We start from the raw sequence: 27,923 nt of genomic DNA on the forward strand, positions 1-27,923 counted from the left end.
TTAGTTGTGATAAAAGATAAATTAGATATAAAACTTTAGACTTACAAAAATAGGATGATAGAATGTTTTCTTTAATTTTGATAAACACTAGATATTATAACTATAAATACTAGATATATATATGGATATAATTCTTGTTTGATAACTGTTTTGTTATATGTAATTTTACTATGTTAAAGTTAAAACTTTCCTTTTTGATTAGACAGAAAAGAGGAAGTGCTCTGGGATCTCTTTCTGTACACTGTGAATATATGCTGTTCCCATTGGTTAGTAAATAAAGCTGTTTTGGCCTATGGCAAGAAGGCTTACAGCTAGGTGGGAAATCCAAGTAGAGATACAGGGAGACAAGAAGAAGAAGAAGAAGAAGAAGAAGAAGAAGAAGAAGAAGAAGAAGAAGAAGGGTGGGAGAGACATCAGCCCACTGCCCAATTGGTTGTGTTAAGTTATAAGAGCTAGCTAACAAGAAGCCTGACCCATAGCCATACAGTCTGTAAATAATATAAGCCTCTGTGTGTTTACATTGGACCAAGCAGCTGTGGAATGTGGGTGGGAGAGATTCATCCCGACCACGGGGTTGGACAGGACTGGAGAAACTTCTGGCTACAGGCAAGAGTTGAGTAAATTCTATACAGCGCTTAAATGTAAAAATTATCATGAAAAACCATTGCTATAAAACTAGAGGTGGTGGTGTATGGCTATAATCCTTGCACTCAGGAGGCAAGTTCCAGGCCAGCCAGTGTGACTTAAGAAGACCCCATCTGAAACAAAGGAAGAAAGAAAGAAAGAAAGAAAGAAAGGAAGGAAGGAAGGAAGGAAGGAAGGAAGGAAGGAAGGAAGGAAGAAGAAAGGGAAGGAAGGCAGGAGGGAGGGAGGGAGGCTGAGAAGATTACTCAGTGGTAGAATATTTGCTTAGCATGTCCAAGGCCCCAAATTCAACCCCCAGGACATAAAAAGAGAGAGAAAGTGTGTGTGTATATGTGTGTGTGTGTGTGTGTGTGTGTGAGAGAGAGAGAGAGAGAGAGAGAGAGAGAGAGAGAGAGAGAGGAGGAGGAAGGGAGAGAGGGAGGGAGGGAGGGAGGGAGGGAGGGTGGGAGGGAGAGAAGGAAGGAAGGAAGGAAGGAAGGAAGGAAGGAAGGAAGGAAGGAAGGAAGGAAGGAAGGGTAAAGCTTTATAAGCACAAAGTGTCAATCAAAACCCAAGATGAGCGGGTCCCAAATGTGACTTCTCAATCTTTAGGTGTTTTCCTTCTTAGGCATTTCAGTTCTCTGCTGTTTTTACCATAACTGTTTCACTTAAATTTTATACATGATCAAAATACACTATGTGTATACATGAAATCCTCAGTGAACTAAGGAAAATATTATAGTAATAAAAATATCCTACACTCTAGCTTCTTTGGTGCAACTGAAAGAAAATTGTAGTGTGTAAATGTTTCTTGTCTATGACATCAAATGATCTCCTGAAATAATATGTTAATTATAAACTAAGTTGTGGAGGGTACAAAATTAATGCCTCAAAAAGCCACTATGTACAGTTTCCTCAATGTCACTGCTCTTCAAAGAGCTTGTAAGAATCAGAAGTGGCGCGTGCACACACACACACACACACACACACACACACACACACACACACACACACACACAGTGTAATCTATACCTTTCATTTTGAAATAACTGTCGTGTGTTCCTTATTTGTCTTACATTCTCTCCTCATGCTTTAACATGGTGTCGTTTGTAGTCAAGACGGTGAGAAGAACGGGAGTCCAATTTTGTTCTGTAACATACATATTTATCTCATTCACACAGTACAAGGTTTTCTTTAATAGTTTGCAAATTAAAGGATGTCCCCAAGTAGCATTTTTATTAGGTCTTTGAGAATTTAATATGATTTGGATCTTATTCCCTCCCTCCTACTCCCCCCAGATCCACTCTTCCCGTCCTTTCCCTACCCACCCCACTTCACGTCCTCTTTTTTCCTTTTCTGTTTTTAACTATCAAGTCCTATTTGTGCCATCCGTGTACTCTTGGGTGTGGGGCCATCCGCCGCAGCATAGGTGACCTACTCTGGGCCGCACCCTTAAAAAAAGCTGACTTTTCCTCTCTTCGTGTCTCTAGTTGCCAACAACTTCTCACCTAAGGGTGGGTCTTTGTCCCCACTAGCATACATTTATCCCAAAGGTAAACTGTACCTTGTAAAATGACCAAATGGCAAAGCAGAACAGTTCCAACCCCACAGCTTCCTACTGCTTGCTCAAGGTCACATTGTTCTTCCTCTTAAATTCAATCCCTCAGCTATTTTGGGTACAAAAAAATTTTTCCAAAGCATTACATGAGAGTGAACAGAGTGAGTTCTGTTTGTGGCAGACTGCACCCAACTGACTCCTACTTTGTCTATGCTGTGTGTGTGTGTGTGTGTGTGTGTGTGTGTGTGTGTGTGTGTGTGTAACAATAATAATTGAAGAAGAGGTCATGAGTTTGAGAGAGGGTGTTAACAGGGACAAAGGAGGAGTTGGGCCGAGAAATGGAAATTATGTCAATAAAGCATGAACCTAAGAATTCTCAAGTAGTATTCTTTTTAAGACCAAACAAAATTATCTAGGTTCAAAGTGTGTTTATACTGACACATGGGAGCACTGTATCAGCCAATAAGCCAACACATACATCAGCTTGAGTGAAACCAAGTATTTAGCCAAGAGGTACATGGCACTGGTTTGGGAGTTCTTGGGGCCAGCCAGGTTGCTTGAATAAATGCATGAACCTTAGGGATATGGGGGTGTGGGTGAGATGTGTGCTTTTCAGGTCTCTTGGGAACTGCTTCCAAGGAGAAGAATTTGGAAGCCTGAGGAAGCCCCTCATCATGAAAACACATGAGTAGTAGTGAGAGCCGGGATAAGTGTTAGCACCTGGCTGATCCAGCGTAACTTTTCCTTCTCCTGGTTCACCCCTGCCTGTGTATCCTTGTATAACAGTGTGAACTGGCAACTACTATCTGTGTTACCATGGTATAAAACAGTTCTACATAGTTCCACGCCATCTTCAGGACCGTGATTGCTAGAGAAAATTTCCACAGTTAATGTGCGGCTGCAGGGCTGGGCCTGGAGTTCAGTGGTAGAGCACTTTGCCTAGCATGTGTGGAATCCTGAGTTCCATCTCTAGCACTAGAGGGGGGTGGGGGATTAGAAAAATGGTGAAAGCCTGGTTTCTGGAGCCAGAATGCTTGGGTTTGAATCCCACCTGTGCCCCACAGCTGCTGTGTTACCTGGACAAGCCTCTTGAGCCCTCTGTGTCTTCTTTTCTTCATCTCTAAAACAGAGCAACACCAGGGCTTGCCTCTCAGAGGGCAGTAGAAGGAATTAAATGGTTTAATATATTAAAGCTCTTAGAATGGAGCCCAACATATAACAATTGCTGACTGAATTGTATGGATCATTATTAAATAAACAGTGATATTTTTCCCAGGCTGAGCTTTCATTGGCTGTTTCTAGCTTCTGGGACAAGGGTGGTCTATATTTTGATTCTCAGATTGACACAGTGAGCTGGGGAAGTAATTCAGTTGGTAAATGGTTGCTGTGCAAGTGTTAGGACCTGAGTTCAATCCCCAGAACCCACATTAAAGAGCTGGGAGTTACAGCCAAGCATGGTGACTCACATCTCTAATCTCAGCACTTGGGAGGTCTGTGGCCAGTTTGGGTGGGCTAAATAGTAAGTTCTAGGTCAGCCTTTGATTCAGGGTGAGATCCTGCCTTAACAAGCAAAAAACAGGGTGTGGTTGTGCACACTCATAACTTTAGCACTAGGGAGGAAGAGTTAGGTAGATCCCTGAGGCTTGCCAGCCAGTTGGCCTAGCCTAGTTCAGGCCAGTGAGAAACCCTGACCAAAAAAAAAAAAGTCAGACAGATAGATGGCTCCTCTAACCTTTAAACACACACACACACACACACACACACACACACACACACACACACACACACACAAGATTGTCACAGAAATTCTAACCACAGTGATGCAGCATTCAGGGATGTGGCTCTGTCCCTGAAGTCCCTCTGACCCCTTTGGTTACCCATGTCATCTTCACTCAGCAGCAATGTAAAGCGGATCCTGCAGGCAGCAGCTTCAGGGACACAAAGACACTTTCATTGTGGAACTCTGTGTCTACTGGAGGCATAGAAGCACATAAACTAAAGACCTACTGTGTGTCAGCAAAGAGGCTGTGCTCTGAATACATTTCATTTGATTCACAATCTACTTTGTAAAAGTTTCAAAGACTCTGAATCAGAAGATTTCACACACACACACACACACACACACACACACACACACACACACACGCACACACACACACATGCACACACACACACACACACACACACACACACACACACACACACACAGATGCACATCAAAGATTTGCCTCAATTCATCACAGAAAAGCCAATCTTTAGCTGGCCTGAAAAGTCCCTGTGACTGTCCCCACAGCTGGGAACAACGCTCATTATTCAGCAGTGTCTCTAATCACCAGCATCCCTCTGTAGAGTGACCTGCCCTGTGCATGAGCATTTTTGAATTGAGGCCCCTGAAATGTGTTGTCCCCTTTCCTAAGGACATCTACTGGGAGTTGTTGATCTGGTTGGAATTCTGTGGGAGATGGATGGAGAAAGAACTTTCCCCTCCCTTTAGTTTAAGACTTAAGCAATCGCCACGATTGCCACCCTCATGTTGACGCTGCCTGTTTCCCATAATGTAGGTCAAGTGATTCTAAGATGAGAGATAAAATAAGACTAAACACTACTGAGACTTCCTTGAGGCCCATACTGGACTTAGCTCTTGGTCTAGCAGGAGCAGATTCTAGATACCCACTTCACTTGTTTGTAACACTGTGGAGAGATGCTAACTGCTGGGTTGACTAAATGGCTCCATGGATAAAGACTTGTATCACCAAGCCTGACAACCTGAGTTCCATCCCTGGGATCCACAAGTTGGAAGGAGAGAACCAATTCCTACAAGTTGTCCTCTGATCTCGACATAGCACAGTGGCACAACTACCTCTGTCCTCCCCCCCAACAAACACACCACTAACTGTAGCTTAGTGAGCATCCCTTGGAAACAGCTACTGTTTCATGTCTACTTCATAATGAAAATAAATGATCCTTTTCCTGTGGTGTAAGCTTTCAGAATAACTCTCCCATAGTCTTTTGTATTCCTACATTAACATGAGCCGCTGAGATGCTAAGGGAAGGTGAACCAGGCCACTGCGCACACAGTGGGGATGGGCTAGAGTCAACACTCAAGCCTAACTGTCTCCTTCTGAAGAACATTTTCATTAGGTACCTGGGCAGGGCAGGAGGGACACCTGCACAAAGTGACACCAACGATGCCAGCTCCCTTCACAAAGGGCTGACTCTGGATTGTGTGTCCTGACGCTGATCATGTCTGCAGTGTAATGTTGAACCAACTCCCATGCCTGCTCGTCAGAAGGGGAAATGCAGTGGTTTGTGCCCATTTCTGGGTGAGGAAGCAACTTGTAGCCCTGCCACAAAACAACAGCCAAAGTGGCCCAGCTAGATGCTGTTTTTAAGACAAGGTCTTCCATAGCCCAGGCTAGCTTCAAACTTGCTAGGTATCTGAGGATGACCTTGAACTTCTGATCTTCCTGCCTCAGTCTGCTGGGATTGCAGGCAGACACCACTAGGCTTGTTTCATGAAGTGTTGGAGATGGAACCCAGCTAGGTAAACACTCTACCAACTGAACCACTTCCCTTGCCTGGCTGGATTTGAACAAAGAAATGGTGCTGTAGTTTGTATCTGGAATGTTCCACAATGGCTATATTAAAGACTTAACACTCTACCCCCTATAGTGCTCTCATCCAGAGGTGGATGAACCTAGAGGGAGATCTTCAGTCATGGGGGTCATGCCCTAGAAGGGGTTTATAAGACACTGTCCCCTTCCTTTCTCCCTTTCGTTCATGCCATGAGGCTAACCATTCGCTCTACCATGTACTTCCTTCTCAATGGGATACCCCACACCCAAAGCAATGGGGCCGATGCTATGATCGGAAACTTCCAAAACTGTGAGTCCTTTCCTCTCTATAACGTGATTGTCTCCAGTACTTCATTATAGTAATTGAGAGTTGGCAAAGACAAATAGATACCAAGAATACAGTCTAGTCCTGGTACCTCTCATGAGCTTTGAAATCCTCCTGCCCTTCCCCGGTTAAAATGAATTCATCACTGGTTACCTCCCAATTATGTCACTCTCTGGAATTCCTTGTTTTTCTTGTGCAGTGCCTCACACCCATCAATCACCAGGCTCTTCTCTAAGTCCCTACAGCCATTCAGTACCCCTCACATTCCAATCCAAAGATTTTCATGTTTGCCTCAGTAGTCCCTCTTCTGTACATTAAGGGGGGGGGGGACCAGCTCAGCTCCACTCCACTGGCCTCCAGATTGCCACTCACCAGAGACGCACATTCTCAGATGCAACAGAAACTGGCACAGAACCCGGCCATATTTCCACGTTCTATGTAACACAGGTATACACAGGGTATCACAACAACCAGCTAATCAACACTGCACACTGCTCCTGTTACTGATGTCCCCAGAACTGATGGAGGTGGGGGTGCTGCATGTGACCAACTTGGACATGCAGAATTCCAGACATGTCCAGCCGAGAAGAGACGCCTTTAGAAAGGGACAAATTGATAAAAGAAAAAAAACTACAGAACTCCCTGTCCTGAGTAGGTGGAAACCAGTCAGGACTTTCAGCCCTGTGTCCCCTGAGGTGTCGTCAGAGTAATCCAGGAAGTGTTTGTTGTTTGTTGGTAGATGTACAGCTTTTGGCCTTTAGGTCTCTTAAACCTCTCTAAACATGTAAAACATTGTCCTCTGCCATTGCCCTGCTTCAGAAACTGGGCATCAGTCCGGCATCCCACATCAAGATCCATCAAAGGGCTCCCATCTGCCTCCTCATCCACAGCTAGGAAGCAGAGAGAGATGGATGCAGCTGCTTGGCTTGCCTGCTGCAGCCTGTAGACTGAGGTGGGTCATTCCACCTCTGTTAATCTACACCATCCCTCACAGACATGTCAGACATTGGCTTCTGTGGTGATTCTAAATGCTGACGACAAGATGGCAATCAAGATGGACCATCACGATGAGACAGGGTCTCTCGCTGGCCTGGAGCTGGCAAAGTAGGATAGGTCACACGGCCTGTGAGCCCCAGGGATCTGGCTGTCTCTCCCGCCTTGGTGCTAGGATTACAAACATGTAAGTACCATCATGCCTGGCAGGTTCACTGCTTACTAGGCACTCTACCAACTTCGGTATCTTCTCAGACCCAGACCTTTTCTTGTTATTGGCCATGTTCATTTTTTTTTTTTTTTTTTTTTTTTTGGTTTTTTCGAGACAGGGTTTCTCTGTGTAGCTTTGCGCCTTTTCCTGCAACTCACTTGGTAGCCCAGGCTGGCCTCGAACTCACAGAGATCCGCCTGGCTCTGCCTCCCGAGTGCTGGGATTAAAGGCGTGCGCCACCACCGCCCGGCTAGGCCATGTTCATTTTTTAACGTGTTCCTACTAACCATTTCACAAGGAAAATTGCGAGTAGAGCTGTTTTCGTGTAAGGAGTAAACTATTACAGCCCATTTTCAGTATGAGGTGTTCTTAGAGCTCATCCATGAATCACAGACAAGCAGGAGGCACAGGGCCTGTCTTCCCTAAGTATCACATGGTGCTTTTTAGCCTGGGACTCTTCATCTTAAGGTTGACAAGTTGCGGACAGTCTTCCATGTGACTGAGTTCAAGTAAATGGAAAGAGGGGTGCTCTTGAACCCCAGGAGGATGAAGGATGTCTCTTAAGCCTCTCTAAACATGTAAAACATTGTCCTCTGCCTTGTGCTAGACAAGCTGGAAAGATGGAGCCTTCCTGAATAACTCAGCCAATGAGAAAGTCAAGAGGCAGGGAATTATGACCGGAATATAAGAAGCACTGTTTTGTGCCAAATTGACGCTCCAGCCAATTTTGGCTTTATCTTTTTTTGACTTTGCAAGGCTGCAAAATAAAACATTTTACTTTCACTACTGTGGATCTCCAGAACACTTATTATATAGTAAGGATCGTTATTTCTCACACAGGTGTTCACAGGGAAGGGGCTCCAGGTCACTCACAGACCTTAAAGTCCCAAGATGTCCATGTCTGTCATAGACAATGTTATACACTCACGTACATTCCAGGCACATCCTCTTGTGTATTTTAACTCATCTCTCTATAACATCCAAGAAATATAAATGCTTTGTAAATTACTGTTCTGCCATATTGTCTAAAGAATAACAGCAAGAGAAAAAGCCTGAATGAAACACATCTGATCTCTTTCCAATATTTTCAGTCTCAAGTCATGATATCGACAATCAACTGCACTGACTCATCTTGCTATCTGGTCACTGTGAAATTCAGCCATGTCCCTCCCTCGGGCACCCGTGAAGCAACACAAGGCTAGCTCGTGTGGGAATGGTGAGGTAGCCGGGAACTGAGGCTACTAAAGCGACCACATCCAAAGAGTCAGATGAGCTGTTTCACACCTGAGGTGTCAGGGCGAGGCAAGTCTTTGTTTCAAAACATAGATTTCAGGGCAGGCAAGATGGTTCAGCCAGTAAGGGTGCTGGCAGCCAAACCTGATGACCTGAATTCTATCCCTGGGACCCACACGGTAGAAGGAGAGAACTGACTCTCCCAAGTTGTCCTCTGACCTCCACATGCATTCCAGGGCTAGCATGTGCATTACAACACACACACACACACACACACACACACACACACACACACACACACACAAATTTAAAACTTTTAAAAATAGATTTCATTACTTAAAACAATTTTAGGTTCATAGAAAGATGAAGAAGGCGTAGAGAGGGTCCCGTACATGTCACATCCAATTTCCCATCACTAACATCTTGTTGAAACCCAGCACAAAGCAATTCCTCTCAGTCATGACAAAAATTTTAAAAACAAGACTATGCATGAATGCTCAGGACACAGATTTGATTGGAAAGGAGAAGGCTTTGGGGAAAGGGAATCGTCGGCAATCATGGGAAATACAGGCCACCCTCTGTTAGAAAAAAGAGGCAGGTTGGGGCGTGTTGTTCGTGAGGACAGCATCCCTCCCCTCCACGTGCACTAATCTCTTCCTCCCTCGAGGGTAAAGGGGATTTTTCCATGTACGAAGCAGGTCAGTGGCCGACCAGTCCGTCCCTGGACACCTCCTGACACCCCTAGGGAATTTTTTCTTGCCATAAAGGAATACGAGACAGGCGCATTTTCTATACTGGAGGGAGAATAACAGGATTTAAGGGTTTTTCTATTGCTATTTTATTACACCCAAATATCACACAGTCTGCAGGTAAGAGGAAAACATTGTAATTAACTAAATTCCTCACTTCATTCAGCCCCCCCACACACCGTCCGTGCGTGCGTGTGTGTGTGTGTGTGTGTGTGTGTGTGTGTGTGTGTGTGTGTGTGTGTTCCTGCGTGTGCGTATGTTGGGGGAAGGGGCATGTACATGTGGAAACCAGAGGCCAGCGTCAAGAGTCTTCCTCAATTGCTCTAACCACTCTTCACCTTAATTTTTGAGATAGGCTCTCTCACTGAACCTGGAGTCCACCAACTTGGCTAGACTAGCTGTCCAGCACCCCCGGGGCCCTCCTGTCTCTGCCTCCCCGGCACTGGGATTATAGGCATGCATCACAACATCTGGCTTTTTCACACATGTTCTAGGGATCCAAAAGTGGATCCTCATGCTAACACAGCAGGTGCTTTACCAATAACGCCGTCGCTCCAGCCTAAGGTTTCCTTACTGTTGACTTAAAGTCCTTTCTCTGCTCCAGGATCTCAGAACATGTTAAGCTGAGTCACAGTGAATCCTTACGTGCCTCTTGTCTATGACAATTTCTCAGACTTTTCTTTGTTTTTCATATTCTGGATGCTTTGAAGGATGGCTACCCAGGTGGTCTGTGGAATGTGTATTTGTTAGAACCATTTGATGTTTTTTTTTCTTGTGATGAGACTAGAGCTCTGCGTTTGGGAGGAAAAAGAGGGGGGAAAAACTCACAAAAGTAAGATATTCTTATCATCAAATTGTATTATAAAGCAGCTGGGGAGACGAGTCAGTTGGCAATATGCTCACATCAAAGAGTTGGGTGTGGGGGCACACACTGATAATCCCAGCGTGGGGGGGGGGGGCGGGCAAATCCCTAGGGCTACCTGGCCAGTCTGTCTAGCTTAACTGGCAAACCCCAGGCTGTTGAGAGGCCCTGGCCCAAAAATCAAGGTAAATGATCCCTGAAGAACAATACCAAAGGTCTTCTGGTGTCCACATGCATGCATGTTTAGGCATGTGCACCCACACACAGGTACACCTGCACACACAAATTGCAGCATTAACGTGATTGGGACTGCTGATTTAATCTTTTTATGTACTTAGTGTATTCATGTCTGTGCACATGCGCATGCAAATGAGTTAGCCTGTGTGTGCATGTGTGAGAGGCAGAGGTAAATGCTGGGCCTCCTCCTCTACGCTCTCCACCTTACTTTCTGAGACAGGGTCTCTCACTGAACCTGGAGCTTGCTCTCTTGGTTAATGTGGCTGGCTAGTGATCTCCCATGGCTTGCCTGTGTCTGCCCTGACTCCTAACTCTGGGCAGTAGCTGCCCAGCACCATGCCCAAATGCATGCTGGGATTTGAACTCAGTTCTTCACGTTTACGCAGCAAGCACTCTACCCACTGAGCTGTTGATTTGATCTTGGTCCCTGAATGAAGCAGTATGTGCTGGGGCTCCACAACACCGTTGAGACAGGGACCTCCACGGAGACAGAGGTCATATGCGGGTACAAGGCTGCAGCCCACCACCTGTCTCCCATTAAAAGCCTAGTGTGTGTCCTCTCCTGACCCCTCACTCTCACAAGCAATATTATCAGTCTCGAAATCCAGGTGCACCAGAGTGCCAGGGTACCTTCTCCACAATGTCCCCAAAAATGAACTAGAGGAGGGAACGAGGCTGCTGGGGGTCCCACAAACAAACAGAAGATAAACACCAGGGCCCTCAGATGCATTGTCCATTAAAAGCTTGCTGTGAGCTTTCACCACCACCACCACCACCACCCCACCTGTGTTTTCTTAGCAGTTTTGAGGACCCGTGCTCATCACAAGGCTGCTTGTTTCTGGGTGATGGGATTATCAGAGGAATGTGACAGCCTTTGGATGAACCAGTTCTACAAGGCCAGGATGTGGACACAGAGGGAAAAGGTGTCTGGAAGCTGTTTTGCCCTTGAATCTGCCGATGCCTTCCTTTGTAACTCAAGCTGCCCCATTCAAATTTGTGTAATGTGGCCTCTCTGATACAAGCCCAGTGGGAGGGAGGACCGTGCGGTAGAATCCAGCCTTCCGGGACCCTGCTGGAGGTACACCGGGAACCCTGTATTCTGTTGAATGATTACCCAGCTCCCAGAGCCAATCCCCTCTTCAGACATGAGAACTCAGTCTTACATCCAAGGCTCAGGGATGAGCAAAGTCCCCAGGAAGTTCTCAATGGATAAGATCGAGAGGTGGTGTCTGAGTAGTCATTGCTACACCTTAGCATCCCTTGACCTCTGCTGATATGTATTTACCAACGTCTGTTGAGTCTGGATGCCAGATATCATGTTAGATACCAGGATTGTACAAGTGAGGAAGGTGTGACCTCTACATGTAGTCACTGACTCCACCTGCAATAAAAAAAATAATACCAATCCATCAAGTGGATTGAACAACAGAAATCCACTCTTGCATAGTTCCGGAGAACAGAAGTCTGAGCCAAGGGTGCCAATGTGGTTAAGTTTTGGTATGAGATCTCTTCTTAGCCCAGAGAGGACAACCTCCTCAAATGGGAGGAGACAGACAGACAGACAGACAGACAGAGAGTCCTCTGGCACACTTTGTGAGTGAAAGGTGGGGAGGCCCTCTTGCTCACCCTGAATTGCCACACACTGCCACTGTACTGAGTCTACATCTTCACATCCAACCATGTGGTGGCCAAGTCCTGCTTCTGGTATTTTTGTCGCAGCTAAAGAAGATGAAGAAGTTATCAGGGGAGATAGTGTACTGCGGACAGGTGTCTGAGAAGTCACCACTGCACGCACGTGAAGAACTTGCATAACATGTACCAAGAGTACCAGGACCTGATCACTTCTGAAGCCATCACACAGTGTTACCGAGACATGGGTGCCGGCACCATGCCCATGCACACTCCGTCCAGATCATGAAAGTAGAAGAGACTGAAGCCGGCAAGTGCTCCCAGCTGGCTGTCAAGAGGATCCACGACTCCAAGATCAAGTTCCCGTTGCCTCACCCTGTGGTGCGGCACCAGCACACACCTCCCTTCACCACCAAGAGGCCCGACATCTTCTAGACCCAGAGACCCACTGAATATCACCCCAGAGAGTCAAAAAAGAGGGGGTACAAATGCGATCACGGGGCCCCCATTATCTCATCTAAAGCTAGCCTCCTCCCAGAACTCTGTCTTCTTGGGTCATCCAACTGGGTCCTGGGCTGCAGCAGGGAATTTCCAGGTGCTGGGATCACAAGGGTGTTCCACCACTCCCGCTGTTGTGGTTTGAACATGAAATGTCTCCCAGTTGCTTATGAAATTGGACGCTTGGTCCCCAGCTAGCGGCACTGTTTCAGGATGTAGCAACTTGATGGAGAAAATGGGTCAGTAGGGGTGGGCGGGCTCTGAGATTCTGTCGTCTGGCTCTACTTCCTGTCTAGATGAGGGACACAAGTGACCTGCCGACTCTAGCTCCCGCTGTCGTGCCCTTCTTCACTCGCTGGTACATTTTTCTGCACTGTCAATCTCTGTTCATTTCCACTCAGGATGGTGAAAAGTGATGAGAAGTCGTTAATATCTTCTGTACATTACACAAGAGGTGGGTCAACCTTCACCTGCCTGGATCCCAGCTTCCTCCAGCTCTTCGCCGACTTGAGTATTTGAGAATCTGGCTCCCTCCCATGAAGTACAAGTCCCTCTTCTCTTGACCTCCTTATGCCCAGGCTTTGTGAATTCCCTCCATTGACTTCAGTGCCTGCCCCACAGCCAAAGCCTGTGTGCCTAAGAGAGGAATTTCTTAGAAAGAAGGTTAGATCAACGAATGAAGCCTGGTTCGGCACTGGTGGAACAGTGAGAACCAGAAGTCGAGGCCACAGCCCACCGCCCTGGCATCATCGAGACACTTACGAAGTCAAAGAATACCAAGAGAACCAACCTTCCCTGGAAGTACAGAGGATGATGGTTTGTAGCAAGAATCTTAAAAGTTCTTATTAATAAAAACAAACCTGAAGCCAGGTATTGGGGTGAATGCTGGACGATCAGAGAAGCAGAACAAGCCACAGCCACCTCACCTTGCCAGCTCCTCAGCTGATCCTGTTTCCTCAAACTGGAAGCCTCTGTATCCTCATGTGAATAGATCTCAGCTGAACTGTTACTCAAAAGCCTAAATGCTTAACTGGCTCTAGTTCCTGGTTTTCACGCCTTAAATACCTTTCTTCTTCCTGCCATCACTTTCTGGGATTAAAGGCTTGTGTTATCAGGCCTGGCTGTTTCCAGTGTGGCTTTGAACTCACAGAGATCCAGACAGATCTCTGCCTCTGGAATGCTAGGATTAAAGGCGTGTGTGCCACCATTTTCTGGCCTCTACATCTAGTGTGTTCTGTCCTCTGACCCCAGATAAGTTTATTAGGGTGCACAATATTTTGGGGAACACAATACCACCACTATGGTTGTTTTGACTAATGTGCTGGTTAGAGTCTGTAGTAGATAAAATCAAGTTGGATGAATCAAGGGAGGTTTGATGAAGGACACAGGAGGAAGACACAGGAGAAGGAGGGAGAGATGGAAGAAAGAAGAGGAGGAGGTGGGGGAGGAGGCGGGAGGAACAGGAGGAGGAGAAGGAGGGGCAGGAAGACCTAGGAAGAGCTTGGGTGTAGCACAGTCAGCAGAGCACTTGCCTCCCATGAAAAGAGACCCTAGGTTTGACCCCCAGCACAGTGGGATCCAGGTGTGATCATAGGCAGCGGTAAACCAAACACTTGAGAGGTTGAGGTTAAAGAATCAAAGGTTTGATTATCCTTAACACCGTAGCCAGTTTGAGGCCAGTCATGGCTACATGAGACCTGCCTCAACAGCAACAGAAAAGGCAGGCGAGGACAAAGGACAGCAGACACTTTGGGGGAAGTACGCTCAGTCAGTCAGGTTCTCTTCCAAACCCTGTAGCAGGAGGAATCCAGAGAAACTACAGTATAACCCCCGGGGAAGAGATCGTTTAGGACAGTGGAGGGGAGGGATAAACACTCTGGGTTTCTTGGTCTTCCCTGTTTACGGTCTCCAGTCAAATGATCCCCATGTTCCCAGCTGGCAGAGGCCAACCTCAAACATAGAGAGCAGAGTGGAGAAGACGGCAAAGATGCTGAGTGCAGAATGGATATGCCCAGAATCTACCCCTCCACCCACAAACACACACGACACACAAACACACTTTTTCTGGTAACAGAACCCTGTTATGTCCTGGGAGGAGGTGTTACAAGCTTAACTGCATATTTCAGTACCTCAGAATGTGACCTGACGTGGAAACAGGGTGGCTGCTGACAGGATTAGAGAAGGAAAGGGCTCATTTGGCTTACACTTCTAGATCATAGTTCTTCATTGAAGGAAGTCTTAATGCAAAAGAGTGGACTGGTGTCTCTATAAGGAAAATAAAATGAGTTCTGAGGAGATATCTCTGGGTTCCATCCAGAATATCAAATAAATGGTGTGGTGGCACACTCTTGCAATCCTAACAAGTCAGAGGGGTAGAAAGAGAAGAACCAAAAGGTCAAGGTCATTCTTGGCTACACAGCAAGTTCAAGGACAGCCTAGTCTACATGAGACCTTGTCTCCATAAAAGAAAAGGGAAAATGGAAAGTTGGACCTAGACCTGTGGGGAAGAAGGCCAGTGGGAAGCGGAGGTAGGGACTGAGCAGCTGCAGTTGAAAGTGAGAGGTCATGGGGGCTAGCAGAAACTGGTACTGACAAGGAAGGACTCCTGTCTACAGCCTTCAGAGGGCGTGTGGCCCTGCCAATAACTTAATTTCTAATTTCTTGCCTTCAGGACTCTGAGCAGAATTCCTATTGTTTTTAAGCCAGCTATTTGGGGTACAGGTTGAGCAGTTCCAGTCTCAAAGGCAGAGATCCAAATTACTCCAACACCAAAAACTTCTTGAATGTCAACATAAAGTCACAAGTAGAAAATGCCATACCATGTGACAGATGGCAGCCTGGACACAGGCATACAATGCATCATTGTATAATAGTGTCCTCAGGCTCTGTGTGTGTGTGTGTGTGTGTGTGTGTGTGTGTGTGTAGCAGATATGAAAAATAAATGAATTTCTTATTTTGACTTAGGTCCCACCCCAAAGATATCTCATTGTGTATATACAAATATTCTGAAATTGCCTTTTGATAAGGGATACCCACTGTGCATTTGATTACAGAAGCAAGCCTAGGGCATGAATACAGACCCTACCCTCCCTACCACATGGAGTCCTGGTGGACTAAAAAGCCCACGGAAGCTAAGGGGATGGGGTGATTTTCAATGGGGTATGAACTTGGAGCATACAAACTAGAAAGATGAGTGAGTAGGGCCTCAATGCAGACCCCACCTTTGCCACTTACTGGCCAAGTGGGAGCCGGATGAACCCATTGAGGGGAAAAGCATGTCTGAGGCACGGGGCTTCTCGGCTGGGCTTCTGGCAGGTAGAGGAACTCAAAGGGGATAGAGGACTCTGAGAGAGTTTTGCCGTGAGCAAGCTGGAAACCACTAGCAGTTCTTCTTACTATAATCCCTCACCAGAATTTTAGATCCTTGAAGTCCCCTTTGTACCATCCTGGGGATGGAGGTTACTCTCCATATGCAATTTCCTGCATCTAAGAGGTGGACACAGTACATTCGCTAAGTTTACCATTTGCAAAAGCTGATGCGGAAGAAGAAAACGGACAGGCAAAGAGACCCTGCCCTGACTTCCCAGTATTCTGCAAGAATCCCAAATGTACAAGTGGAGAACTTAAAGTAACATGTCCTCCCCAGACCCAGTCTCACCAAAGGAGGACTTATGCTGGTCACTTCTCCCAGGACCAGTCCCATGAGAATTGCCTCAACAGACAACTGCCCAAAGCGAAGCCATTAAACTACAAATATGACTTGATCCCTAGGTTGCACCAAGGGCATTCCCTGAGCATCTGTTCTAAGCTTGGCACTGTGTGTACACGGCACTGAAAGGACAGTGTGAGCCTGCCCCTGGCACTGGCAAGCCAAGATGAAGAGCATAAAGAGACTCAGCCAAACCACCTGGGGTCTGGGAGCCAACAGAGAAGACTAACCAGCCGGGCATACTCTCAAAGGTAACCTCTCCTCGTTGCAGCTGAATGGAGACTCCACATTGTTATTTAAGTTGTGCCAGGCCACGCCCCTGGTGTAGGTGGCAGAGCTGTGAAACTGGAACTCCATGACTCCCAAGAATATGGCCTTTGTGCTGTAGTAGATCACCATTATCACCTGGTAGATGTACCTGACCACTCAGATGTTTCTGCATGCCAGGACATTCGTCTATGTGTGTCTGTGTTAATTCAATGCCCAGTTTCGAGTACCTACCATGTGTTGGGAAGTGTCTTAAATAATATTAACTGCCAACTTGACACAGTCTAGAATCATTTCCATGAAAAGTCTCTGTCGAGTAACCGTCCTTATCAGGTGGGTCTGTTGGGGATTGTCTTGACTGTTAATTAATGTAAGAGTGCCCAGCCCACTGTGAGCAGCGTCATTCCCTGAGCAGGTGGTTCTGAACTCTATAAGGAAGCTAGGTGAATGGAAGCCTGAGTGAACCAGAGAGAAAGACAACAAGGAGAGTTCCTTCATGGTTTCTGCTTCAAGTTTCTGTCTTGAATTCTTGCCTTGACTTTCTTCAGTGATGGACTGTGACCTCGGTGAGTGATTGTGACCTGAAGTTTAAGCCAAATAAACCCTTTCCTCCCCTAAGTTTCTTTTGGTCAGAGTGTTTTACCACAGCAACAGAAATGACACTAGAATGGGAGGTGTGTTCAATGTTGTCCTTACAGAACAGAATGAAGTAGCCAAGGTAGTCACGAGGTCTGGGTCACTGGCACTTCGTAGTCGTCCACTATGTTATTTCAAAGTTGAGCGATGTCCTGCAACCATAACAGGATGTGTACAGAAAGAGAAAAAACAAGAGGCTTGACACCCAGAGACCAAAGGACTCTTGTTCAAGAAGGTGACCCTTAAGCCATTAGGTCTCAGCTGGCAACAATCTGAAGACATTGTGCATTGTCTGGAGAAGTTTTGACCATCTCCACTAGGGAGTAGGGTGCTCCCGGTCCCTGGTGAGCCAAGGGAAGGATGCTGTGAACAGCTTCAGGCGTGAAGCATTTTCCAGCTCAAAACAGTCATAATGCCAAGGTTGAGAAAGCCTGATTTTTGAAAAAGATAAGAAGGTGAGGAAGGCAGCGCTCCAAGGGATGAAGAAACACTGGAGGTGAAGGCACGGCACACACTGCTTAGTGCCCTGGGGCCCCAAGACAACGAGGCTGCCCTTGGCAACGGCAAACCCAAATCAACGACGCGAAGGAAATGCAAGCTAAGGGACACTGGTTGACCATGGACACTCTCGGTGGTCGACAAAGGACCTGCTAAAGAGGCGACCACGGGATTCTAAAGAGCAAGAGGGAGCGTGGGGGAAGGGTGGACCGAGCCCAAAGCAATGGAGGTAGAAAGCAAAAGGTGAACCCAGATGTGTTCTGAGGGTGATGGTTACAACACAAGGATAAACAAGCAACAGGGACTGAAGGTAACTGGGTGGCCAGACTCCCTGTGTAGGGGACCCTAATCAAAAGCCACCGTGAGCGAGTGTCTTAGTTTCTTTCCCTGTTGCTCTGCATGGTCATTGGAATCCCCCCATAGGCCCCGGTATTTGAATATTGGGCAGTTGATGGTCCTGTTTAGGGAGGTTTGGGAAGTATGGCCTTGCTGGTGGCAGTGCGCCACTGGGGGCAAGCTTTGAGAGTTCAAAGCCGCCTCCCCCTCCTTGCCCTCTGTTTCTGCTGGTGTTGAGGTGTGAGCTCTCAGCTTCTTGCTGCAGCCGCTGTGTCTGCCGCCTGCTGCCGCACCCTCCCACCAGGATGGATGCTAACCTTCTGGAACTGTAAGTCCAAATAAACTCTTCCTTCTAGAAGTTGCTTTTGGTCGTGGCATTTTACCATAGCAACAGAAAAGTTACTGAGATGCTGCGACAAAAAACCTCAGCAAAAGCAAGTTAGAGAAGGAAGGGTTGGCAGTGGCTCCTGGTTCCTGGATAGCGTGGTGATGTCAGGGCAGCAGGAGCTTGAAGCCACTGGTCACATTACATCCACAGACCAGAACTGGGCTGAGAAGCTCATGTTTATGTGATTCCAGAGGAGCCATTCTTGTTTTATGACTGTTTGATTCTGTGTCCTGCTTCAGCTCTTGGCTAATTCTGTCAAAACACTGAGCTGCTCAGAGTCATGTGTGCTCTGGTGTGCTCTGGTGTCACCTGCAGTCCAGAGCTTCCATTCTCAGACTTTCTTGTTTGTAGCAATGGCATCTCTAGTGACACCCCATGGCTCCATCCTGCCTTCTGTCTTCTATTTATTTCTTTCCTTCCTCCTTCCCTCCTTCTTCCTTCCTCCCTTCTTCCTTCCTTCCTTTCTTCCTCCTTTATTTCTTTCTTCCTTTCTTCCTTCCTTCCTCTTTTCTTCCTTTCTTCCTTCCTCCTTCCCTCCTTCCTTCCTCCTTCCTTCCTTCCTTTCTTTCTTCCTTCCTCCCTTCCTCCTTCCTTCCTTTCTTCCTCCTTTCTTTCTTTCTTCCTTTCTTCCTTCCTCTTTTCTTCCTTTCTTCCTTCCTTCCTTCCTTCCCTCCTTTATACAGAATCTCACTCTGAAGCCCATACTGCCTTGAACTACTCTAATTCAGGCTGACTTCAGACTGCAAGCAATCCTCCTGCCTCAGCCTCTGGTGTGACAGTATAATGGACATGAGCCACCACACTCCACTTGTGAACTCTCTTTCCAAACCTCCCAGTGCCCTGCACCACAGAGTACTCAGAGCAGAAGCTGTCTCAGAGTCTGTTCTTTGAGATCAGTCGGATTCCACTTTCTTTGTTACATGTGGGTGCCCATCGTGGTATTGCTTTATTCTTGATTCCTGGGGATACCAGGATCCATGTGCATGCTGTGGCCCTGGTCTACAAGTCTCACATTGTAGGTCAAAGTGTTTCAACCTCAAAGCTATTAATAACAATATCACATTGTTCTTTGTGATGGGGACCACGCTGTGCCACTGTAGGAGGGTCTGGCAATGGTCCAGTCTTATCACTAGATGCGGCATGTCCCCATGCTTCACAGCTCTAACCACACATTACCAAATATTCCCTTGGGAGCCAGACTTCCCCAGATCCATAACAGGTGCTCAAAGGAAAGATAAGAACAAGCCAATACTCTGAGAATGTTGCTATAGGTGGTGAGGAATGCTCTAACTGACCTTGGCAGGAAGAGCACAGTGAGAGCAAGAGGCAACTACCTCTCTCAGTTCAGAGAATAGCTGATGTTCTTGTTCTCTCTGTGTCTGTGTCTCTGTGTCTGTCTGTCTGTCTGTCTGTCTCTCTCTCTCTCTCTCTCTCTCTCTCTCTCTCTCTCTCTCTCTCTCTCTCACACACACACACACACACATTACTTTACCATCCTTTGTCTTGTCTGATTTCCTATGATAGCATTTTCTGAGAATGTGTTGTGTGGCCGGGCACTGTACCAAGCATCTGGGACGCTCTAGTTCACTTCATTCTCTGAAAAGCTTATAACTATGAATGAGCGAAGACACATTTTGTAGGCAAACTGCCCTACTAAGCCGTAGCTTTGCACTCTGAGCCAAGTAGAGCAAAGGCAGAGAAGCCCACAGCTCCTGCGGCATCTTCTGCTCCATCCATTTTCTCCATCCTTTTGGCATACTCAGGTCCTTCCTTTGGGGGTCCAAATCACCACCTCCAAAATGTCTCCCTTTCCCCAAATGTCTTCTTTTCAGCCTGGTCTCTGGACTGAATTTACTGTCTTCCTTTTCCCCCTAGCATTCTCCACACTTCCGTGTTGTCCAGGATGAATTGGTTTTGTCCTGGCCTTCTTCCCATGTGTTTCACTGACGCAGGTGTCTCCTGTGAGTCTTCTTTGTGCATGGATGGAATCCAGAGGTCTCTCTCAGTCCGTTCAATCTCCCCTCCATGCTGACTGTTGCATATAACTCTGATCATTCATGAGCTTTCAAATGAACCAGGGCTTAAAGAGAAAACAGCCAAAGGCAGACACAGTACTAAGCCAGGGATCTAAACCCTGGACATATAAGAAAAGCCTGTAAGTAAAAACTCCAGGAACTGAAGAAACAAATTAGCTACAGGAAGAGAGCTTGCCAGCCAAGGAATGGCCAGGATGCAGGGGATTAAAGGATCGGGGCAACAATGAATGGAGCCAATATGGAAGCAGCATTAATGAGTGACCCAGCCAAGCTCCTATAACAGTCCTTCACCCTCCTTGGTCAAGGGCTTGACTGGACTGCAGAAGCTTAGGAAGGGGGCAGGGTGCTCTTATGTTATGAATCGCCTAATCTATACTAGCTGGCAATGTATGTTCATAACTGCTTAATCTGTAGAAGAGAAAGCAATCCGAGTTCCCACACAAGAAAAATTAACTCAAACAAGTGAAGCGGATTGCTTAAGAGCCCACCGGGAGTGAGCAATCTCTATTAACATGGTGTGTGTCTTACCAGTCAAGGTTTAGATGTGTGGGGAGGGAGGGAGGCGCCACGCCCGCCACTGTTTCCATTGTGTTTACAGTCGTCAGACCTCACTGGGTCGTTCTTACACAAGTTGTGCTCCATCAGCCTCCTGAACCTAAAGTGAAGGGGGATCTTCTTTCCCACTTGTTATATTCTCTGCAGCGTGGGGGACATAAATGATTGTGACACTCTTAGCTGCTCTCTGGCTCCTCCCTCTCCTGCCTCCCGGAAGTGGAGCAAAGGAAGGGCTGTTGAGCCAACAGAAAGAACTAGACATGAGTGACCTCCCCGGTGCAGTTTGTTTTCCTCTTTAGCAGAGAACTAAAAAGGTCTCAAAGAGAAAACAATTAGGGCTGAGGAGGAAACTCAGGATCACAGAGGGTCGTGTAGAAGCACTCCTCTCTGGCTAAGGAACTCCTAGCTGGCCAGACTAAAGCCCCATCCTATGAACAAAACCTGTGACTTTTCCACCCTGCTTTCACTGGGCATGCCATTAACACCACACACCATAGAGAAGTCCTCCAATGCTCCTACCAGGAACAAGGCTGACATCTTAATCCACCTGCCTGTCTGGCTTCTCACCACTGGTTTAAGGCTCAGTCAGCAGGAAGAAAGGCTATGAACGGATCCCACCAAACAAAACGACAGCTTCCGGTGTGTGGAGACTCTTGCACCGATCCTGTGTAGTTTCATCTCATTCTGCTCTTATGGTTCATACCAAGAGGGCACAAACTGAGAATTCTGAATTGACGTCTCAAAGGAATGGGTTGGAGGAAATGGAACAGAATGGAGAAGATTCTGGAAACTGTAGAGAAATAATAGAGGGGAACAAAGAAATGTGGCTGTTATGATGAACGACCTTGTGCTTAGAGGGTGGTCATAGAAGCATAATTAGGTCTTGTGACTTCCTAAGACACAACATCTTAGGTGCACAGAGCGGTAGCTTGACCAGGCTACACGTTGAGGATGTAGCCTGATGAGGCTTCACTCTGTGGTGGAGAATCAAGGAAAACTGGAGGATGAAGGACAGAGCCACAGAGAGTACCTCAGAGAAAGTCAGAAGAACCTCAGAGAGCGGAGGGGCAGAGAAGTAGGAAACACGCAAAAATGCAGAGTCCTGGTACGCAGAGGCAACCACGGCTGGAAGGAGAATGTGGCTGGCAGGGCGAGAGACGAAGCCAAACTCGGGACATTAGGAAAGCCCCACCCAGCCACCATGCAAGGCATCTTCAGAGCCTGGTGGGGGACAAAGGAGCACCTATTTGTGTCACAGCCTGGGTAAGTAAGAGCGCGCTTACATCCAAGCCCACACAAAGTCTTGTCTGGAACATGCCGACAATTAGATCACCACGGAACAATGGGACCTCCAAGAGTTAGGCTGTGTCACACTGCCCTTTCTGTCCAAGTGACCCTAGCAAAAGGAACCTGTGGATAAGTACATAAGCAAGTGGCCAAACTGGGCGATGCTTTCACAAAAGGGAAGGGAGCATTTCCCCAGTGCGGGGGACCATTCATTTACCCTCGTTCACTCACTGTCATAGCATTGGGTCTGAGAGGGCTGGCACAGACAGAAGAGACCTTTGTCCTGCCTTCAGGCAGCTTACAGTGAATCAGGCAGATTTTGTTCTGAGACTATTCCCCATCCCCATAAAAAGATAAAAATAAAAATAAAAAACCACCTAGCTATAATGGCTAGTAAACTTGTCATTCAGGCTTCGGGGTGTGGCTCAAGGATAGTTCTTCTCTAGCATGATGCCCTGGGTTCAATTCCCAGTGACACACACACACACACAAAAGAACTTAGAAAGCTCTGAACATAGACTTTTATTCTCTCTTTAGTCAAATTCAAAAGAGCCCACATTCCAAGATGACACCAGGAGCATTCAACTTTCAGAACCTCCACTGGACTCCTGGAAGATGTCACCGCGCTTGGAACCCTGCATGTGGATTATAAAATAAAGACTGGCTCAAATGAATCCACTTCTTCTCCTGGATCCATCTTGTGTTAAATCAAGTTTCGAAATTTTCAGTTTGAAAATTTCTAATAAAACAAGCTGTATGGAGCTACTTAGCGAAGCAGTTTAGAAGGCTATAGAAAGACCCTTTGGGTTCTTAAGAACTCACTGCCCTTGTCAAGCCTCCCCCAGCTTCCCTCCCCTGCCCCATGGTGGGCTGCAGAACACCATGGGTACCTCCTGGTGGTGCCTGCTCTTCTCATCTCACAGCCACAGTCTGGTGCGGCCATGTCCGTTCACTAGATTTTAAAGCCTCCCAGATTCAGACACAGAATCAGCAGGGAGCAGTCACCGTGGGTGAGAAAGGCATGTCTGACTGGGGAGAGACATGAAGGTGGAAATCAAAGTTGTCTGAGCTTCTGCCGCCAAGCCCAGAGGATCTGAGGATCAAGTTGATACAACCTCATTTGAGGAGTTAGGGTGGGGTTGGGGAGACCCCCAGCCCAAGTCGGTCCAAGGTCAAGGATTAGGAAGAAGGCGGGTTGTACGCTTTTCTAAATCTTCTGCCCTCAGGCTTGCTTCTCTGCCCAGCCTAGTCCACAGTTCTGTCACTCTCCCTGACCCCCATTAACTCCACCCGTGAGCATACGCTGCATGGGTTAAGCAACATTTCCACAGTCTACAGTGGGACAACAGAAGTTCAAAAGCTCCTAACGGAGGCCCAAAGACATATGGTTCAAAACAGGCTTGTGATAGATGTTCCCGGAGCCCTTGGCCATTTGTGTGGGTGCATGGGTTCATGGTACACTGCCAAGTCTGAGGGGCTGTCCCCAGGGTGTTAGAGTCACCACTAGTGACCACTGGAGCCAGAAGTGCTCAGAAGCTAAGTGGCAGGGGACAGCACTATCCTTGTTTAATGATTGACAGTGTGGTGATGTCAAAGACTACCACTCCCTGATACCCAGTCTGGGCAGCTCTGATGTGACTCACCTCTGTCCAGAGTGACCAAGCGAAGTGACCCTCAGAGGATTTCATCACTTGGCCTGACCCTTTCCCTCGCCTGCTTTGCTTCTTGGAAACCTTCCTAAACCTTGCCTCAGGGTCTTCCTCTCAGAATCCCAGCCTCAGGTGAAGTAGATGCTGGACCCAGCCACGAGCTTCTGGTTTCAAATGTCTTTTCCATCTTTGGGTGCTTGAGATGTTTTTGCAATCATACTGGCCTGCTCTTCATTAATTTTACAGTCATTTAAAAACTCAAATGACCATTATTGTTTCAGGATACTTTAGAGACAAACACATTCAAACATTCTTTTTTTTTTTTTTTTTTTTTTTGGTTTTTCGAGACAGGGTTTCCCTGTGTAGCTTTGCATCTTTCCTGGATCTCGCGCTGTAGACCAGGCTGGCCTCAAACTCACAGACATCCGCCTGGCTCTGCCTCCCGAGTGCTGGGATTAAAGGCGTGAGCCACCACCGCCCGGCCACATTCAAACATTCTACAAATGCTTAATGTAACAAGATTACTTCAGAGGCAAAGAAGCTTTGAACATCACAGTGAAATGCGGTGAAGTGAGGGACTCAAAGACAGAGAAGATTCTTTCAAAGTTGAGTTTGTAATTGTCTTACACTTAGGACCATAATTAAGTAGAAACTCAAGTGATCTATTCAGTGTCATTTCTCTATATAGAGTCCCTGCTTACCTTTTCCATTTTTAGTCCTAGGAATTGAAGCCAGAGCCTCAGCTTTTTGACTTTTTATTTTGAGATAAGGTTTTGTTAAACTTGTAATCCCCCTGCCTCAGTATCCCAAATAGTTGGGATTACAAGCCTGCACCAGCAGACCCAACCTCTTTTAAATTTTTGTTTGTTTACTTGAGACAGAGTCTTATGCAGCTGATCTCATATTTGCTACCTATCCAAGGATGACCTTGAACTCCCAGTGCTGGGACTTCAGGCATCCACCACCATGTCTTGATTCTCTTTTAAATATTTTTATGCCTTGAAAAGTACACATACTCCTAACATGCACACATAGTTAAAAATAAATCTTTTTAAAAAAATTTAATGAGTTCAGGTGCTGTCACAAACTCATTTTAACTTTGTCCATTTTGTTTTGAAGCTTTTAGTTTTGGTGAGTTTTGATTTTCGTTTGTTTATTTTGTTTGTTTGTTTGGTTGGTTGGTTGGTTGTTTTTGTTTTTGAGGGGGGAACTTGTTTGTTTGTTTTGTGTTTGTTCTGTCTGTGGCGCTGAAGTTTGAACTCTGGACCTTAGCACAAGCAAGACAAGTTCCTCTACCCCTGAACTCCAACCCCAGGCCCCAATTTTTCCGTTAGTGAAGATCTGAAACCTTCCCAGGAACACTACCAAACGTGTGCCTTCATTGTACAAATGACAGAAAATGACATTGTAGTGCCTCTCAAACATCTATAGTCCTGCTTGTTAAAGAGAAGCTCCAAAGAACTTCTCTCAGGGGTTAGTCACGGGGCTTGTGTTGCTTACTTGATTTAGGGGTTAACAAGACAAACAGGTAGGAGTAGATTGCTATTTTCTCATCTACCTTAGGTTTTTGCTGGAGTCACCCCCTCTCATAGGTAAACTACGGAAGTGTTAAACCTTGGATGGATCTCCCAGAGTGTCTGCACTTCCAGGAGCTCCTATGGCTGGCAGGATGCCATAACTGTTTTTGCTGAGGCTGGGGATAGCTCAGCGGGTAAAAAACTTATGTAAGCATGAGAACCTGAGTTCAAATCCCCAGCACCCACGAAAAAAGCTAGTCATAGTAGGAAATGCTGTCATCCCCTCACTAAGGAGCCAAAAACAAGAGGCTCTCTGGGCCTTGCTTGCAAGCCAGACTAGCCAACTGGTAAGATCCAGATTCAGTGAAAGACCTGTCTCAAAAGCTAAGACAGAGAGTAACTGATGAAGACACCCAAGATCAACCTCTGATCTTCAGAGAGACAGAGACAGGCAGACAGAGAGACAGAGACAGAAACATCTCCAGTGTACTGCAAGGTTCTGTATTCTTTCATGCAACTGGGAAACACAACAGCTACGTTTAACCTAATATGATTCCAGAATTCTTGGGTGGTTGCCCCTGTACAGACTCCACCCATGATTCGCTATGCCTCCTTCTTCCCAACCATCAGTCATCTGAAGACTCACGTGAACCCCAGGTCCCCAGATGCAGGTTCCCAGGTGATACCAGGCATCCACCCAGGTCAATAGTCCACTGATTGACAACACTGTTTACTTTTAAACATCTCCTGCACTCCCACACCCCGGCAAGAACCGAACTGTGCTCAAATGAAGAAAGAGTTTTGTGACTGGGTTTAAGGTAAAAGGTGAAAATAGAAAAAGAGATGAAAACTTTAGAGTCTGTTTCTCAGTGAATTGTCCAACCTGTGATTTTTCTCCCAACCACACCCAGGGTCCACAGCCAGAAGTGATGACCTCCCCATGCAGGGGTGACTACCTCCTCACAAGATTCCTCTGCCAATGGCCTTTCCTCTTCTTTCCAGGCCTTTCTGGGTTAGGATAACTTCGGGGGGAATTCTAATTACAGCCCTTTCCAAGCTCTGACTTCTCCACCAAACAAACCCGTTTTACAACTCAAAGGAATCTAATTTGGCCTCACACTTACGGTGGAATAACACACCGAACGAACGAGTGAGCCAGAAGCTGGCAGCCCAGCTAAGGAGCAGCTAGATGTGGGCACGCACTGCCAGCTCGGTCTAATTAAGAAGCACTGACACACGAACGACACTGGCAGAGAAAAAGTTCGAGCGGGACACGAGGTTCGCGGTTCGGGACGGCAGCGGTGCAAACGGCAAAGGCCCCGAGAGCAGCGGAGTCCCTGGACGCACAGCACTGTGCCGAAGCTGGCCCGGCCACCTTCTTTACATTTCTCGGGAGGTGACCAGACCTGGAGCCTAGACGAATATTCCGCTCCGAACAGAATCCCGCCTAAGCCTGGAGAAGTCTGTCCGGTGCTTCCTGGTACAATGGCACACGTGGAATGATGCCATCTTTACTCATTCATATTTGTGCCCAGGAAACTAACCAACTCCTTGGATAGACAGATGCCCCTGGCCAACTGTCACCCTCTGTTTCACCACCAGCTCCTTCCAAGACACTTCCAAATGACAGGACACCAAGAAAAACACCGTGAAAACCACTTGGGTGTGTGCTGTCTGGCATTCACGCTAAGTATGTTTGCATTCTGCCAAATCTGACAACACCCCACCGAGGCAGAGGGTCGGGTCCTGCTCCAAGTGACAATCACAGCAACGCTGACCACTCACCTGTCACCAGCACGGCCTTTTGATCCACCGGTAACAGTTCTTGATCCGATGAACATGTATACAGGAGGAAGCAGGACAGTGATAAGAGGAGTAAGCTGCAGAGGAGGGATAGGCCGAGCAGACAAGCACCTCCCCAGAGGCCAGCGAGGCACAGCACCTGCCTCCGCAGCTGCCCTGGGCTCTTGGATCTGCAGAGAAGCATGCCCCCCAGCGCTGCGGTGGCAGCCAAGCTGAGCCCTGCTGACTCAGAGAAAAACAGGCTCATTCTCCACTGGCCTTCACTTGCTCTGGGCCCAGTGAGTAGTGCGTGTACAAAAGCTAACTGGAGGCAGCCTGGCTTATATGAAGGGAGAGGCGAGAGGGGAGGGGGACGACAGCCCCCGCACCTTTGGAGTGAACATGTGAAATGTAACGATAAGGGAAAACTACTCCCAGGAGGTCATTTGAACTGTGTACTGTGATACAAATACCAGACCCACCCCACCTGCTCATTCCCCTGATGTCCTCAACACACACAAACACTTACATTTAAGGCTTTTATGACCTTCCCACCTGAGAGATGATTACTCAGGTAATGATTGACAGAAATAGAATTACAAGAGGATAATCTCCTGTGGATGTGCCCTCTCCGTGTTTATTGAGTCCTTTTGCTAACTCCGAGTGTCTCTGTGTGTCCGTGTCTGTCTGTCTGTCTGTCTGTCTGTCTCTCTCTCTCTCTCTCTCTCTCTCTCTGTGTGTGTGTGTGTGTGTGTGTGTGTGTGTGTGT

At 47.0% G+C, this 27,923-nt stretch overlaps 1 protein-coding gene and 1 pseudogene across 1 annotated transcript in view; one reads left to right on the forward strand and one right to left on the reverse strand.

Annotated features, from left to right (window-relative positions):
- Positions 1-27,422, reverse strand: part of Hsd17b2 (hydroxysteroid 17-beta dehydrogenase 2) — a 68,613-nt gene extending 41,191 nt beyond the window's left edge. The window contains exon 1 of the mRNA XM_052729790.1: positions 27,158-27,422. Coding sequence (XP_052585750.1) covers positions 27,158-27,422 — 265 coding nt within the window. The remainder of the gene's footprint in view (positions 1-27,157) is intronic.
- LOC128103664 (60S ribosomal protein L18a-like) lies at positions 8,448-12,431 on the forward strand (annotated as a pseudogene).
- Positions 27,423-27,923: the final 501 nt, after the last annotated feature.

This window comes from Peromyscus californicus, unplaced genomic scaffold (assembly GCF_007827085.1).
Source record: "Peromyscus californicus insignis strain IS unplaced genomic scaffold, ASM782708v3 Scaffold_8__1_contigs__length_139910024, whole genome shotgun sequence".
NCBI lineage: Eukaryota > Metazoa > Chordata > Mammalia > Rodentia > Cricetidae > Peromyscus > Peromyscus californicus.